Raw genomic sequence first — 16,443 nt, forward strand, 5'->3', positions numbered from 1 at the left:
GGCGGGAGCTGGTCAAATTGGTACAACTTTTTCTAACGAACAACTGAGCGAAGCACGGTAACAGCTTCAGTAAAAGTGCACACGATTTGTCTCACTTCCAAAAATTAAATCAAGGGAATACTTAGTGATATGGGCAAAGGTTTATGTAGAAGGATGTTCATGCATCATTCTTTTTAAATCACAAGTTAAAAATTGAAATAGCACACAGGTCCAAAACGGTGGAGTATCTGTGAATATGTCTCCAATAATTCATTCAACAAGTATGTTCTGCCTGTCTGCTCTGTGCCAGGCTCCGTGACATACCCTGGGACCTAGTGGTGAGCAAAACACACACGTCTGCCTCCTGGAGCCCAGAGTCCAGTTACTCTAGTGAGAAAGATAGACAATCAACTCATTCCACAAATAAGTTCGGTGCTAGTCAAGAAAAGCACAGGGTGTGCATGTGCATATATATGTTTTTATAATCGAACAAAGAATGTAATAAAAAGAACAGTGCAAACATGTTGTGAACACCTATTTTTAAATCTCAAGCAATGATCTGCTTGCCAAATGGGGGTGTTTCTCTGAGGGCCCGAAGTGATCACCTATAAACTATTAGTCACTCAGTAGACAGGGTGGTACTTCCATCAGAGCACTGAGTAAGAAAAATAAAGATGAAACCTCTCAAGTTATAGTTTAAATAATAGGCAAATATGATCTTATTTGGAAGGGACAATAAGGTCTAAAAATAAGGACATGTAAACTTTTCTCTTTCTACTCCACGGTAACTTTAACAAAGTCTTAATCTTCTTAGGGATTCCTTTTGGAACAATTGTTAGGGTCATCAAGTCATTAACCAGTAAAGCAATTCATGAAGGAGTTGAGACTCTATGTTGTTGGCTGCTAGAATCAGCAACATTTTGGGGGTACAGATCCCCCGCTCCCTCATTATTCAGGAATTCCAGTCCTGTCCTGACATGGTAGCTGAACTTGCTCCCAGGGCACTAGACAAAGAGTTATAAATTAATTGTGTGATTGAGGAAGCCTTCGGAAGACCATGCCCACCCCTTGTTTCTGCCGGTTGGCTGTATCCATAGCAACCTCTTACTCCAGATCAAAGTTCAGCTCCTGTAATTCTTTATGACTCTGTTCATAGTCCGATGCTCATTAGCATAACCCTTCATATGAACAGCGAGCTTTTACAGTTTACAACAAATTATTAGACTCCATTTCTAAATTCTGGACTTCAAATGATAAGGTCCAAAAATACTATAAAAAATATATGTATATTTTTTATCCTAGGACCCTTTTTTTCCTGAGAAAATGCCTACGACAAAGAAAACATTGATGTTCTTAGCAAGCTTTTTCACAAGCTTTGGATCTTTTGTTGTGATTTGTGCTATTCTTGGGACTCGAGAATGGATCAGCAGTATAGTTGCCATTAGCGATTCTTCTTCCAACGGCAGTATTGCAATCAACTACGGACTCTTTCATGGTCACAGCACTCAAGAACTGAATCATGGACTTGCAGAACCAGACAAAGATTTTGAAGGTAAACGAGAAACTCGTGTGAATGGGGATAGTGAGATTGAATGAACTGGGTAACATTCATGTCATTCTATATTTGAGCCATGTAACCATTCAAAAATAATTTCCTTGTAAGCTTCGAGCTGGGCTCTAGGTATGAACAGACATCTTCAATTTTGAAAATTCACTGTATCTTCATTTTAGCCTCCTTGTTTCCGGTTGTGTTTATTAGCACAGCCATCTGATTGTAGCATAGGCTGTTTCAGGTAAGAGCTTCAAATGAGGTTATTGGCAAGTAAATCATTAAGAAAAGATATGCAGCAGCAATATGGTACCCAACAGCCAGTAGGGACACAGTTTTTAACTGTATAAACTATGGATTTTTAGTTGGAACAATAGCCTCTGCGCACAACTGCATTAATGCTATCTGTGGGAGGAAAAACGAAAGTGGAAAATGTGGTCCATTTCTTATTCCTCTATCTGAAGTTCATTTCTTTAACCAACTGGAGTTCGCGGTTTTACCTCCCTAAATCTCATTGTTGTTGGATATGATATTAAATTTCCGTTAATTCTAATGATTATATATTTCACAGGAACTCCTAACTCCTTTTCTGAGTTCTTACGTAATAATGCCCTACTTACTCTCAATGAGTGGAAAATAAAAATTCATTGAGAGTAAGTTGAATTAGTTACTTCTTTGATTTTTGAAGTTTGACTACATACCACTATGTTTTCTAGATTTAAAAGCAACACTAAATTATTTAGCACCTGAAATGGATTTTGCTTCGTATAGTGTTGCATACAGGTATCGCCAGGTATCATGTAGTCATTTCCTCTTGACGCATAATTACACATCAGTTTCTACCTTATACAAATGTGGGATCTGATCCTTGCGCAATGCATGCTGGTAGGAGTTTGAGCCTTAGGCACTCGCTCTAGTCTCTAGCTCTTGTTTGTGACTTTATTAATGAAATGACATACTTAAATCCAGAGCAACATGGTTATAGTTCCAAGTTATAAATTTGTCTTTTGGATGTTACCAAAAATGAGGTCTCCCCCGCAGATTCAGCAGCGTCACACCTCCTCCAGCACCAGCCTCAGCTTCTCAGGAGAACAAGGAATACTCGCTTTGCAATTTCCCGCTCCCCTCCGCACTTGCAAAGACTAGAAACCAAGACTTTCAAAGATTCAGTTGCAGGGTGAACATAGCATTTGCAAAACCAAACGGTGTACTAGTTTCTGAATCTCCAGACACATTTAGAGATTTTAAAAATATGAGATAACACCCTGTGAATTTTTTTTATTCTCCTAGTGTCTGTTTGGAACCAGTTGGTTCCAAATTGCAATAAATGGCTTCACTAACAGACCCGCCTACCTAATGCTGGGAAGCTCAGAGGAGGCAAGGGTAGGCCAGAGTGTGGCTCTGCAGCCCCGTGTGTGCGGGAACCATGGTGGCGTTGAAATAGGACAGCCGTGGTCAAGGACAGCCCTGGAGGCGGCAGGGCCAAGCGGACACCCACTTCAATGTGCGAACACTGCGAACACTTGCATTTGCTTTGCCTAGCTCTCCTTTTGTTCTTTGTTCCCGGATAGCCCCATCCAACTTCCTCGAGTCACTGTCAGCCTCCAGGCGCCGGGGAAGGTAAGCCATGTCGTCGTCAGTGAAGGTGCCCCCATCTATTAGGACCCTCAGGGACTCCGGGTGCTTTGTTGCTGATGGTTTTAGCAACTGTTGAACTTGGAACACTTATCAACAGTTCTCTGGAAAAGAAGGGGGAAAGTCATGTATCTAGAACATCTATCGTGTGTCCAGCGGCAGCAGACCCAAGCGTGCTTCAATGGAGAGCAAAGCTGCAGTGTCGCAGTGAGGCGTGGCTGCTTCCTGCTGGCTTCTCATGACCACAGGGGACTTATTTCAAGTCAGAAGCCAATCATTGCCAGCACAGTAAAATCTGTGTCAATGCCAGGTTCCTCCCCAGCCGTGATGGGTTGGCTTTTCCATTTGAGAAGTCAACCGTGTCAGCTTCTTGGCATGGATGAGGTCACACTAAAAATCTCCAAAGAGTAATGAATATTGCAAAGCTCAGTTCTATTTCTACATAGCGTTTATCACATTGTGCTAATTTAGGCTGTAGATCTTGACATGAACAAGCAGAAGGAAATGATGATGGCTGATTTCAAAGTGCTAAAATAATTCAGCCAACAATAGGTCAAGTGTTGGGGAAAATGATCACTGAGACCCGGTAAGCAGACTCCGCTGTGTAAGCAGAGTGCTTGGGCAGCTCAGGCTGGTCCGGAGACCCGCTGGTTTCATCTACAGGCATCCCAGGATGTCCAATATCCAGAGGGAAAGTGACAGGTCCATTGTGTCCACCAGTGACCACGCTGCCTCGGCTACTTCAAGTGTTCTGGATATTTCATTTCCATTCAAAAACACGTCCTGAACAGCTGCTATGTGAGTGAGGGTTTGGATACTGAGGAGAATTGAACACAGCTCCTGGCCTTGGTGGAATCACCATCTAGTCTTTCTAGAAAAAAGACCTCCCATCAGTTAAATAGAGCACCCACCCTGCACGAACTTCAGGGCCAAGGTGTATGCAGGTGGCTGTGCCAGCTAAGGGCAGTTCCACCCCGACCAGGCTCTTCTCCCACCATCCCCATTTGTCCTCAGGGAGCTCAAAACTGTACTCTTATCCCAGGCTAAAAGTAATTCAGAAAGTATATATGCTGCAAAAGTCAATTGATTGCAAGGAGAACAAATGAGGTTTATTTCTCCCAAATTTACAAAAAGCCCTTCCTTACTATTCTCTTCCCTGGACTGTACATCTCTCATACATTTCGGGGAAGGAGTGACTTATTATTTGTCCCCAGAGACACGACCGCACTGGGAGGTAGAGCTTAAAGGGACAGAAGAGGCATCTCTCCACTCTTCTCCCCGAGAGAACCCTGGTAAATTTCCAAGAGGTTGGGGACACCAGCTGCGACTTTCCATGCTCTGGGATCTGTGGACTCAACGAGCTCCTCCAAGGGTACACTGATTGAGGAGCCCCACCAGTTCAGGCTCCCTGGTGACCAGGTGTTGGAGGAGGACGTACAGGCAGCTCCCACCCACCCACAAAGCCACCAGCTCTCTCTTGATTTCTGAGGACTTACAGGAAACCAGAGCTAGAAATGCCAGATGGCACGTGGGTCCCGAAAGGTTACATCTCCACGCACAGGGAGCCTGGGTGTCCGAATGACTCTGTCTGCACACTGCCCACCCACCCAGCTGTGGGATCATGGCCTCTCCTGGGGCTGCCAGGATCCAGGCAATTAGTTCCAATTGTGAGGTGCTTTTCCCGATTCCTAAGCTTGGTCCCTAAAAGGAAGAAAAAGAAACTGGATGTATATTTGCTAATTTTGTAGGCATAGGGCAGCTGTCAGATGCTCTGGGGGTTATTGTTCTTTCATTCTTGCTAACTTTCACTGATTTTCCAGCTTCCATTGTCTGAGTTCTGAGCCAGGGCGGGGAGAGGAGACACAGCTGTCATACCTGTGTGGCAGGGGATTCAGAATGTGAAATATAATTTTAAAATACGGCAGTTAAAATTAAGATGAATTGTCACATTAATACACAGAAAAGTATGAGTCAACAGGCTCCAAATAGACTCCGTTTTGAAAAAACGTATCTCTTAGATCTTACCAGCAGTCCAAAAAACAAAGCTAAACCTAATTGTCACACTCTAATTTACTCTGAAAAAGTGAATAAACATCCATTTACAGCTTTTAGTAAGCATATAAAGCAGAACAATTCTCCAGAGCACCACAGAGGCCGGGGACCAATGACATTTTCTCACCCTAACATTTCTGCTTTCTCATTCGGTACCCAAAGTGTTTCTTATTGGCTAAGGAGGGTTCATATTTAGCCCCCATCTGGCTTCTGGTGAGATCCCAGAGTCTCCCCCTTGTGCCCAAGGAGTTGCTGGGTGAGTGTGAACGGGAAGCAATCTTCCTCTGGTGACTAAGTTTTGAAGCATGAGTAGCATGGACCCTGCACCTCTGAACAGGTGTGTCTGGCTTCTCCCAGTTTCCCCCTCCTCCTCGGGTGTCACCTGTCCCGAGTTTCAAAACCGATGTGCGCTGAATTATAACAATATGAGTCCTCCATGGTGAGGCAGAGAAACAAGAGGCTCAGCCTGTGGTCAGGGCCTTCGGGACAGCCCCAGGCGGGTGGCCACCCCAGAGGGCAGGGGCCCCCTCAGAGCCCACACATCCCCAACGGGCAACAGGCAGGACTACGTTTTTAGGTGAACCAATGCCCTGCTAGTGTTCTTGCACGGGGTGAGTAACATCCCACGTCTGAGGGCTGTGCTGAGAATTTCATCGTGCCTGTGGGTCTTTAACAGAAATTGTGAAATAGTCCAGGCATCACTGGGTATGAGTCGACAGAACATGTATGAGTGGAACTTTGCTCCCAGGCCCATCTCACTGAGAGAAGCAAAGTGTTCTCTGGCATAGGGCGTGGAAGTCCTCGTCTCTAGGGTGCTGAACTGATCATTTCCCCTCTGTCCTCTCAGGTCTCCTGGGGGTTCCCAGGGGGGTGTGGCTGTGTGTCCGGGAGACACTTGCCACATTTCCTTTCTCCCGTGCTTTTTCTTGACTACCCCTTTTTTTTCTGCACACTCTCGCTGCCTCATGCTCCTCTCTTCCTCTCAGCTCTGGAAGCCTGGCATCACTCCCCTCAAGACCCAGGGTTGTTCCCGGAGCCTCTCCCTACACTCCCTGCGCTGTCTAGGGATACTTGTCACTTATGGCTGTCAGGATGACATCTCTCTCTGCATGAGGCTCCTTACCATAAGGTCCCAATATCTAGGGATGTCTGACGGCGGACCTGCTGGCCAGGGCAATTTCGTGCCCACTGTTTGTCCAACGACAGGAAATTTGTCTCCCTCTGCTGATTTATTAAAAGAAGCTGAACTCATAGAACTTAGAGGTTCAAAAATGGAGAGAGGATAGAACCATGTACAGGTTGTACCCCACGCTGTTGGCAGTGCTATGACCGTACTATACTCTGAGAAGAGGAGTCGGACTAAAGTGTGGGCAGCACGGGGACAGGGCTGGCAGCAGCTTTGGAAGGACATCGGCAGACGTGAGCTTTGGTCCTTCTTCAAACACATGGAAAGCAAGGGTGCCAGGCAGGGAGAGCCAGTGGAGTTTGTCTTGTTGCGAAGGGGACATTAGGACCCTGGACAAAAGTAGTAAGATGAATATTTGGGCACAACACAAAGAAGTACTTTTAAATGATTGAGGCCACACAGTGATGGAAAGGACCACCTTGCAAACAGAGGGCTCCTTGCTACCAGGACACATTTCAGGAGGAGGCTTGGCAGCTCCTCCCGGGACACACACAGCACCCTTGGGTCTCTGCCAGCTCCGGGGGCCCCTGTCCTCTGAAAGACTGTGGTTCACGAGGGAGAGCAGAAGAGGCACTGCCCCCCACCCCCGGATCTTCCAGGGCCTTTCTGGCTGCTTCTTTAAAGCTGCACTTTCGTGAGGATGTGAGAGGCTGCCTGCTGTCTCCTAGGGCCTGGCCAACAGGACTGGAGGAAGAAAGAGGCTTTTGCTTTTTCTTACCCACCCCCATCATGGTTCTCATACCTGTCAGTGCCCGAAGATTTAGTTGGTATATTGCGATGGACCCTGAAATCTTTTCCCTTATGTCACTGTGACTTTCACAGAATATCTTGGTAAACACTTTATTTAATATGATGGCACTCTCCTTAGGACATAGAACATACTGGCAGCCCTTGGAGAGGTTTTATAAACACATGGCTGGGGTCTCAGGTGAATGTGGGGATGGCTCACCCCTGGTGCTGCTCATTTTGTAAACAGAGGAGTGGGCAGAAGAAACAGGTACAGGGAGAATGGATGTGGTGGCTAGAAACAGGAGGACGGCCTGTCTTTCAAAAGCCGTATCTGGAGCACTGAGAAATAGGCAAATGTTATAAAATATTTTTAGAATGAAGAGAAATTTAACTTGAAAGAAACTGGATGGTTCTCCAAAGGCCACCTTTCTCATTTGAGCCACGTGGGCTTTGGGTCTCCTCGGCTCCAGGAAAGTCAAGCCTGGAAGCGGGGCCCACACCTCGGTTTGCACACATAGAAGTTATTTCCCTGTCGCCAGGGCCAGACTTGGGCTCCCACATCCCTGGGCACCTCCATTAGGCCCGCCCCTCCTGGCCTTCTCTGTAATGGCCACCCCGAGCTCTTGGGTCCACCTCAGAAATCTCAGGGTTTACAGATCCTCAGTGTCACAGGTTTTCAGGGTGGCCCACCCTGTAAGTATTTCCAAGTGGAAGCAGAGTTAGTGCTCAGAGCAAAGGGAACGCAGCCTGCAATGATTCTGTGATAACGCGCACTGGAAAGAGTCTGGGGCCAGAACATTCCAAGGGAAGGTCGTCCAGCCCTGCAGCAGCTTATTGAGGAGGACACGTGCTTTCCTAGGGAACTCTACAATGGGGATAGATCCCGTATCTGAAGCACTGCGGTGACACTCTCAAGCCGAGGTTCAAGGACCCGCCTAGAGCGGGGAGTGTGTGGGGATCCCCAGGTCCCACCCCTTCCTGTTCTGACCCCTGAGAGATGCCGCTGGACCATTTGTACCCCAAGTACCTACTGGGTAGGACGCAGAGGAACGCGGGGGCGTGTGTGGAGGGCCCTCCAGCCCACAGCTGGTATTTGCATTTTGCGCTACGGACTTGACCAAACTTTGTTTTAGTTTTAGGGACCTTGAGCGACTCTTCCCCTAAAACTCTGCATACCGTGGTTATCCTGTGCCTGCTGGTCAGCTTGTCCACCTCGCTGCTGAATTCCGGATTCACCTTCTACAACAGCGTCAGCAACCCCTACCAGACGTTCCTGGGGCCCATTGGGGTGTTCACCTGGGGGGGGCTCAGCGGTGAGTATCACCCAGGAGACGCCACTTGCCTCAGAAGACGGCCTCTCTGCCTGTCTTTCTGCTTGGCTCTCACACACGCACATACACGGTCCCAGTCAAGCCATAGAAACTAGGAGGAGCTGCTACGCGCCGAGTCATAGGCTGGGGGTCAGGGGTTATCCTTCTAAATCGGTAGCATTATTAAGAATCTCTGGAAATAAGATCCTGTTTGAAACGCATTGGTGAGGGGCAAGCAGTGGGGGGGGGGGGTTGTAGGTGTTACAATCGATGACATACACCAGTCTTAGCTTTTAAGGATCTCATGTAAGAGGTTAATTAAAACACATAAATCAGTGAAACATTCACTGGGCTCGTGCTATGTGCTTAACTCCAAATTAGGTTCTGTGTGGTGTATAGAAGTACACACACACACACACACACACTCACACTCACACACACACACTCACACACACGCACACACACACTCACACACTCACAAACGCTTGTTTACTCTCCCCGCCTCCATATAACAGTCACCTTGGGCTAACAACCGTGACACATCTGCATGACTGTGCCACAGAAAACCACCAAGAATGTTATTTAGGAGAATCTGGGGTCAACACCCTTTCTTCGAGTGACCTGTGAGCCCAGGGTGTTGCTAGGTTATTTTATTTGTTTGTTGGGCAAGGTATTGAGGTGGGGGCTGGAGGCCAGATAGGAAGTGGGTCCCTGCTTGAGTCACAGTAGGTCTGCCTCTCTCTGGGGCTTCACAGGGCTCTGTGGCCACCACACCTGCCCAGAGGCAGGGTCAAGTGGGTGCCTCTTTGCCCTTGGCAGGCAGCCAGGTTACTCCGGCCCTCTCCCTCTCTCCACCAGGAAGGCTTGATCTTGAGAAGGGGTCTGAAGAACCCCATCCCGCCAATGTGTAAAATCCAGGTGGTGAGTTTTAGCACAGGCCAGGAACTTTCAAGCAGAGGCAAGGTACTCTGGATACTAAGGCTTCAGGCAGCCTGGGAGGAGGGACTCAGGGAAGCTTCCTCCTGTCCTTCCGGGGAGGCCATCCTTACACTAGCCCGGTGCAGGTGGCCGCAAGGGACCCCTGTGCCTCTGGGCTGTGGCCACGAGCAGAGGTGTGCCAGCCAACGTGAACAACCAGCTCTTGGTGGAGGGGCGCTGACGGCAGCACTGGCCGATTTGAGGTGTGTAAATACGTCCACTGTGGCCTTTTTCAAGCTAATAGTTGAGGAGATGGGTGAGCAGGCCCCAGCACAGCCTGGATATGAGAGAACCATGCAACTCACTGATCAAACAGGGCCTTTTTAAAAGAGCAACTCATAATCATTAACCCAGGACAAGAGGTGAAACTGGGACTGTCCCGGGCAGACCTGGCTCCGTGGCCACATTGCACACTCACACTGAGGATTTGGGTCGGGCTGGGTTAGCCGCTTTCATGCACGCCTAGCCCTTTCCGGTCTTTCTGTGCTTTTATTGCCTGGTGCTGAAAACAAGCAACCCCTCAAGTTGAGGGGCGATCCACTGTGGGCCAGGCACACTGGTCCTGCAGAATGGGTGTTCCTGCTTCTTGTCTCACAGTGGAGCTGGGTCAGAAGGCTAAGGGACTTGGTTACCAGCTCAGATATCCTCCCCCAAATGCCAGGGTTCCTTTCTCAAGCTATTTCTATGATTGTCCTTGACCTCGATCAACCAAAGCAAAGGCCAGCAAGACTCATTGGCACTCATTGCCAAGGTAAAAAATAATTCCTTTAACTTTTGCTCATGTAATTCAAGTCAAGGGAAGCAGGGGCTTCAGGTACAGCTGGATTCAGGGTCTCAGCTCCCACTGCCAGGACTCTGCTTCCTTCAGTGCACCGACTCTAAGTGTCCCCCGTGTTCCCTCTATCACTAAGCAGCCAGGCTGTTACTCTTACAGGGGACATGGCTGCCAGCCGTTCTTGGCTCATCGCCAGCTGGCTGCAACAACCTCAGGAGAAAAGAGTCTTTCTTTCCCCAAATCTACTTTCACTGTAAGAGCCCTCTCCGCATCTCTCGAGCCATCTCCATGGCCCGCAGGGTTGAATTCATGGATTGATTGACCCACCAACTGGCTGTGGACAGCAGTCTACCTGGGAGCTGGGGCTGGGGCTGGGGCTGGGGCTGGGGTTGGGGTGGCTTCCGAGAGGAAAATCAGGCACTAGTACCAGAGAGGACGACCAGAGGTGGGGCTCATGTTGCTGGGGCTACAGCCTTCGCGTTCAAAGCCCATCTCTTTCTCTCAGCCAGAAGGAACCCTTTTTTCCCCAAGGCTGACTTTCTTCCTCCCCAGCTGAGGATAAGCTGACTTTGCACACAATAGAGGCCCAATGCCTGTTTGTGGAGAAAAACATGAAAAAAGGGGGCCTGCAGATTTTCCCTCCACCTCCACCTACTTCTCACAACAAAGAATTGTTTGACAGAGAGAGAATTCCTGCCACATTCCTTTCCCTGCTTGGGCAAGTTCTGACTCCCAGAGAGAAGCTATAGGGTGGGCGGAAAAGCAGTTTGAGACATTGATGTGTATGGAGGAGGTCTGCATTCTGACTGGGGCCCAAGGCCCAGGAAGAGCTCTGGCTTCGCATCTGGGCCCCTCTGAACTTCCTCGCAGCCCTGTGACCCCGTGCTCCTAAGCCAGACTTTCATCTCAGTTTGCCTGTGGGGACTCCATAGTTTCTTCACTTGGGGCTTCCCAGGCTGGAGAATTTAGCTAAGCCTCTTGGTTTCCTGAGGCTGGGCCTGCAGGTGTGCTTTATGCACAAAGCTACCTTGGGTCATTGTGGCCTGAGGGCAGGGTCAGGCTGACTGCAGGGATCCAGGGGGGAGGACAGCAAACCCTATAGGGCCTGGTTTGGACAAACTCTCCTTGGCTGAGGGAAGAAAAGGAAGGGGGTTTCCTGGCTTGTTTCTGAAGGAAGAGGAGCGGGGTCTGCTTCCAGGAGAAACACAGCAGTGTCACCTCTTGGGCTCCTGTGCTCTCTGGCCCCACCTAGCCTGCCCTTCGGATGACACTGCCTGGCATGGCCTGACCCTGACCCTGACCACTGAGAGAATTTGGCGCTGGAGAGAACTTTGCAGACCGTCTGCTCCAACACATTTGTTCCTCAGCCGAGGCCCCCGGAGAGCACAGAGTGATGTGGCAGGTCACAGAGCATGATGGGGACAGGCCAGGATGGGAAGCCAGTGTCCTGAGCATTCAGGAGCTCTTTCCTTCAGCCCTTTCTGTCCCAGAAAGCCAAGAAAGTGCGACGCATGGCCTCCCTCAGGGGCTCGGGTCAGCATTCATGTCTGCACGCTGACCCCTCCCGATTCAAATCAAAGCCATGTGCAGCCACTTTAGAAAGAAGTTATTTAACCCTGTATTCAGGCTGCCCCTCTGTGACTAAGCTTTTATAAGAAACTTCACAAGGGCATAATGAGGGAAAATTAAGGGGTGTGAGACGCATAGGGCATCAGAGGATGGGGGTTTTGTCTGTAAAGATTATGAAGAAGTAAAACCATTCCACTGAGGACAGAAGTCTGTCATCAAAGACAGCTGAAGCTTCTCCTGACACAAAAGCCTGTAATTAGGGCTTTCTGGGGCGCTGTTTAGAAAGTTTCCTGGGTGTGGGTTATGGCCAGGACACGTCTGATGCCAAAAGATCCATCTAGTTCTGGGTAAATGTCAGCAGAGGAAGAGTTTCATGGCCTACGGACTCCATGACGACCACATGGCTCAGTCAAACCCCGACTTCGATAGATGGGAACCTCCGAGTCCTGTTGCTTCTCCCCATCTTTCTCAGACAGTTTGATTGCGGTATGATTCCCACTCTGCACAATTCACCCACTGAAAGTACACCTTCGGTGGGGCTTAGTATGCCCACAGGGATGTGCACCACCCCCAAGTCAAGTTTAGAACACTTTGCCACCTCAGGAAGAAGCCCTGTGTCCTCAACTGTCACCCTCCCTGCCCATCCCCAGCCCTAAGCACCCAGAGGTCTACAGCTTATTCCCTTTGGAAGGTGAGGCACATGGGTCAGAGAAGCTTGTGTCTTGTATTTCTTTTATATTCCCTTAATGCCTAAAAGAGTGTAAACAGCAGTGTAGACATTCAGTGAATGCCCACAGAGTACATGTTCCATAAAGAAAAAAGTGACATTACAAAATGTCTCACCATATCTTGATGAAATTGACTCTTTCAGCATCCTTCACTTTCCTGGCAATGATACTGTGTGTGGGGAACGTCCAATCCAATCACCTCTCAGAAGATTTGGCCAAGACGCTTTATCCACACTATTCACCAGCCACTGACAGAAGAACGACCCACAGATATGGGTACTCATTTTGGCTCATGCTGCTCATCATTCTTCTAAATATTATCACCGTGGTCATCATTTTTTTCTACCAGAAGGCCAGATACCAGCAGAAGCAGGAGCAGAGAAAGCCAATGGAATATGCTCCAAGGGATGGAATTTTATTCTGAATTCTATTTTATGTCATATTGTCCTTAGGTCTAGTCTATCATATGTCAGCTCCCTGAACAATAACTGGTTAGATTGACTGGACAATCAGCGTGGTTAAGTGCAGCCCTGATAGACCGTCATTTGGTGATAGTTTTTGTATCTCATGACACTATGTTCTTTATAAATGATGTCCTTTGGAAAAAGGTCCTTCCCACGAGGGTGGGGAAGCTGAAAGGGAAAGCTCCCCATCTATGTATCATTCAAAGTGGTCCAATGATTATGAGCCTGTGGACCCTTCTGATCCAGCCTCACCCTCTGAAATCATAAAGGTTTGTATCACGCACCTTTCCTTTGAGTAGCTCAAAGCATGTCAGTACCTATGATCTCATTCTTGTCAGGAGAGACCAGGTATTTCTTCATTTCACTCTGTGAATGAAGACTTCCAAGTACAGAGGGATTCGGAACTCATCTTTCTAGAAACAGGTGTTGGAGGCGAGACTTTGGGGTGAATGACCTGGCCTTCCAGACCCTCTGTCACTGACATAGCAAACCCAGTGGTGGGTATAAGTGCTGATACCCGGTTTTGAGGTTCCAAGGTGGGGAAGAGATTGAAAGTGAAAAGATAGAGAAAAGATAAAAATTACAAACCTACAACCTGCATGTCAAGGAGACTAAACATATTTCAGTTTGAAAGGACTGTAGTAAATTCTGTCAAAATAGAAATATAACATTGCAACAAGTTCTAGCGACCATCCCTCCCACCAACCCTCTGCTTTCTTGCTGTGGTGTGGACACAGATGTCATTAGTCCGATGGGTGTGTCTCACCCATCAGCAGAGCTGAGGAAGAAGGGTTAGAGAACCACTGTTTGCAGGCTTTCCTTGAGTCAGAGCCAAGGCACATGAAGAACACAGGCATTGGGTGCCCTCTAGGCATAGGTGGGTGAAACTGGATCACGGTGTCACTTTTTTCAGGAAAATTTAAAGAGGCTCCAGGATGGATTCGACCTACTTTACCAGTAGTGTATTCTTCCGGAAAATCACTTTGAGGAGCTTTTGGCCTTGAATATCCCACAAGTTAGTCAGGCTGACACTGATGGGATTCTGAGATAGTCAACTTCCATGTCTTAATGGAACCAGAGCCAAGTGAAGCAGAATTCCCTGAGTGTGATTTACATAGTGTAAGCTCTTGGGGCAGGAAGACGTGTCCTTTACGAAGCAATCGGGAATTAATGACTTTCTGACCTGCTATTGTTTTTGTAACAATCTGTTGTATGAATAATGTTTTTTCATTCAAGAAACGTACTGAATATCTGTGATGTGTTAGCCTGTGCAAACCTGGGTACCTGTCCCCACGGTGCTTACTGTTGAGCAGTTCAGATAGACACTCAAGAAGCGGTTACTGGATTCCATGTGAAACAGGTGCTTACTCAAAAATTATGTATCTTCTGGAAAAGGTCACTTGTCTCTAACTTCTCACTCCAAAGTCCTGCTAAGTCAATGTTACTCTAGTAAATTAACTTATTGTGAAATTTTGAACATATTAAAATATGATTATCAACAGTAAAAGTTTTCTAAATTCTTTGAAGCTAAAAACATTTGTGTCCTTTGGATTTTATATCAGATTTTGATAACGTGGACAAGTCATGACAAGGAAACAGATATGGGACGCACATCCATGCAGGCGATTGCTAAATAAATAGGCAACACTCCCATTACATGTCAGCGCAAAGGATGGAATAGGATGTAAAGACTGCGTTGATTCATCAGTGTTTGAGCAGAGCTTGGCTTCTCTGGGGGACAAACTGCCTTAATCCTTACATCACAGATGGCCTTTAAGGAACCATCTAGAACATAGGAATCAGGTAAATAGAACTACATTTCACAATTTGGGAGATGAAGAGAACGGCTCCCTTGTTATGTCTGAAGGTAGAAGGTGAAGAGACCACATGTGTGAAGAATTCAGTTGAGATTTTGTTCAGGAAGAACAAAACATAAAGACAATTCACAACACAGGCAGTGTTGTGGGTACCCCTTGGGTCTGTGCCCCAGCTTACGAGATGGGCCTTTCAGTGAGTGTCCAGGGTACAATTAAGGCTACTGACCTTTTTTTCCAAGGAGAAAACTTCCATTAAATAGTAATTCGCTGTATAAACTACTTCATAAATGTGCAGCATATTCTTTTTGTAAGGGAACACTATTTTGAAGGTCTGATCTATTCTGTGGAATTCGGCTGTTTCAAGGATCAGACTATGATCCCTACTTAACCTATGTAGTCCTATTATGTGGAATTAGGGGACAAGGTCCATCCATATTTATAAAATAAATAAATCACATAAGATCTTGTGCTCTTCAATTTTACAAGAACATAGGGTCTGTGATGATCACTTTCAGGAAATTAATACTTTTTACTAACGCCGAAGTGACTGGGCTTCCCCAGTGATTGGACGTTTACAAAGACAGTGGGAGATGGGGTGACCTCCAAGTAAGCTTTGCTATCACCATTATAATGCTATTTGATCATCTCAACAAATCCTGTGGATCAGGCGGGGCAGGGAGAGTTATCTCCTTGGGTATGACACTTCTCCGGGGCTAACCACTTATCCTGCAGCTGGCCTCACGTGGCCATACAGGATTGGTACCTCAGTATGTGACAACTAGCCTCACAGGTAGACAGGCCAGCATCCTCCCGCCTTCTGAGGATGTTCAGCCTCCTGGAAGACCTGGAGACCTGCAGGTTCTGCCGAGGACAGGCAGATGTCATGCAGAGTTCCAGAACTGGTGCTCCCTCGACTTGCCCAGTGCCAAACGCGGGCCGTCTTTCTCTTCTGCTAAAACCAGCCATTAAGTGATCACCATAATAAGACTAGTAAGCAGTCTCGAAGCCAGGTGCTTAGTCACCTAATCTGATATCTTTCTATAGCATGGACAAGGCCACGGGCGTGACATGTGTGGGACAGGATGGCTCAGAGTCAGGAGTTTAATTCTGAAATTCTAATGTGGCGAGAAGCTGGGGCTCTTTGGTCCCTGAGGCCCTCTGGGCTCTCCAGACCCCAGCACCCAGAGCCCCAGGGTCCTCGAGCAGAGAAATCCTTCAGCCAGGGATCTATTCTCTAGTCCTTGTTGCCTGTCCTCAGCCCCAAAGCCCCACCACCCAGGACTTGGGGACACAGGCATCTCTCAGCCCACTAGTACCCAGGCATCTCCCAGTCACAAACTCACTGATCCTCTCTGGGCTTGTTTCCATGACTAAAAAGTAAATAATAGAAAGGACCATCAGTGTAGGATTAAGCAGGAAAGTTCTGGAGTCAAGCTGCCTGGGGTGGAGAAGTTAATCTTCATCTCAGTAAGCCTCACTCTATCGTCTGCGAAATGGGTTAACAATAGCAGGTTTGCTCTCAGGTTGTGAGGAGGAGCTGTGATCAGGTGTGTCAGAAGCTCCCCTCCCTCACAGAACTGTAAGGATAACAGAGAGAGGGTGTTCCCACCCTTAACTGCTGCAGGCATTGTCAATTGTTTTGCGTAGTACATGAGTAAGCAACAAACTATTT

The 16,443-nt window shown here is 47.6% G+C and overlaps 1 protein-coding gene across 1 annotated transcript; it reads left to right on the top strand.

The window, feature by feature from the left end:
- Positions 1-1,302: 1,302 nt before the first annotated feature.
- CLRN3 (clarin 3) lies at positions 1,303-15,211 on the top strand (the record flags this gene model as incomplete). Its single annotated transcript, XM_081074317.1, has 3 exons — positions 1,303-1,531; positions 8,264-8,443; positions 12,634-15,211. The coding sequence occupies 3 exons, from the start codon at positions 1,303-1,305 to the stop codon at positions 12,912-12,914; spliced, it is 690 nt and encodes a 229-aa protein (XP_080930443.1). The 3' UTR covers positions 12,915-15,211.
- Positions 15,212-16,443: the final 1,232 nt, after the last annotated feature.

This window comes from Rhinolophus hipposideros (genome assembly GCF_964194185.1).
Source record: "Rhinolophus hipposideros genome assembly, chromosome: 15".
Lineage (NCBI taxonomy): Eukaryota > Metazoa > Chordata > Mammalia > Chiroptera > Rhinolophidae > Rhinolophus > Rhinolophus hipposideros.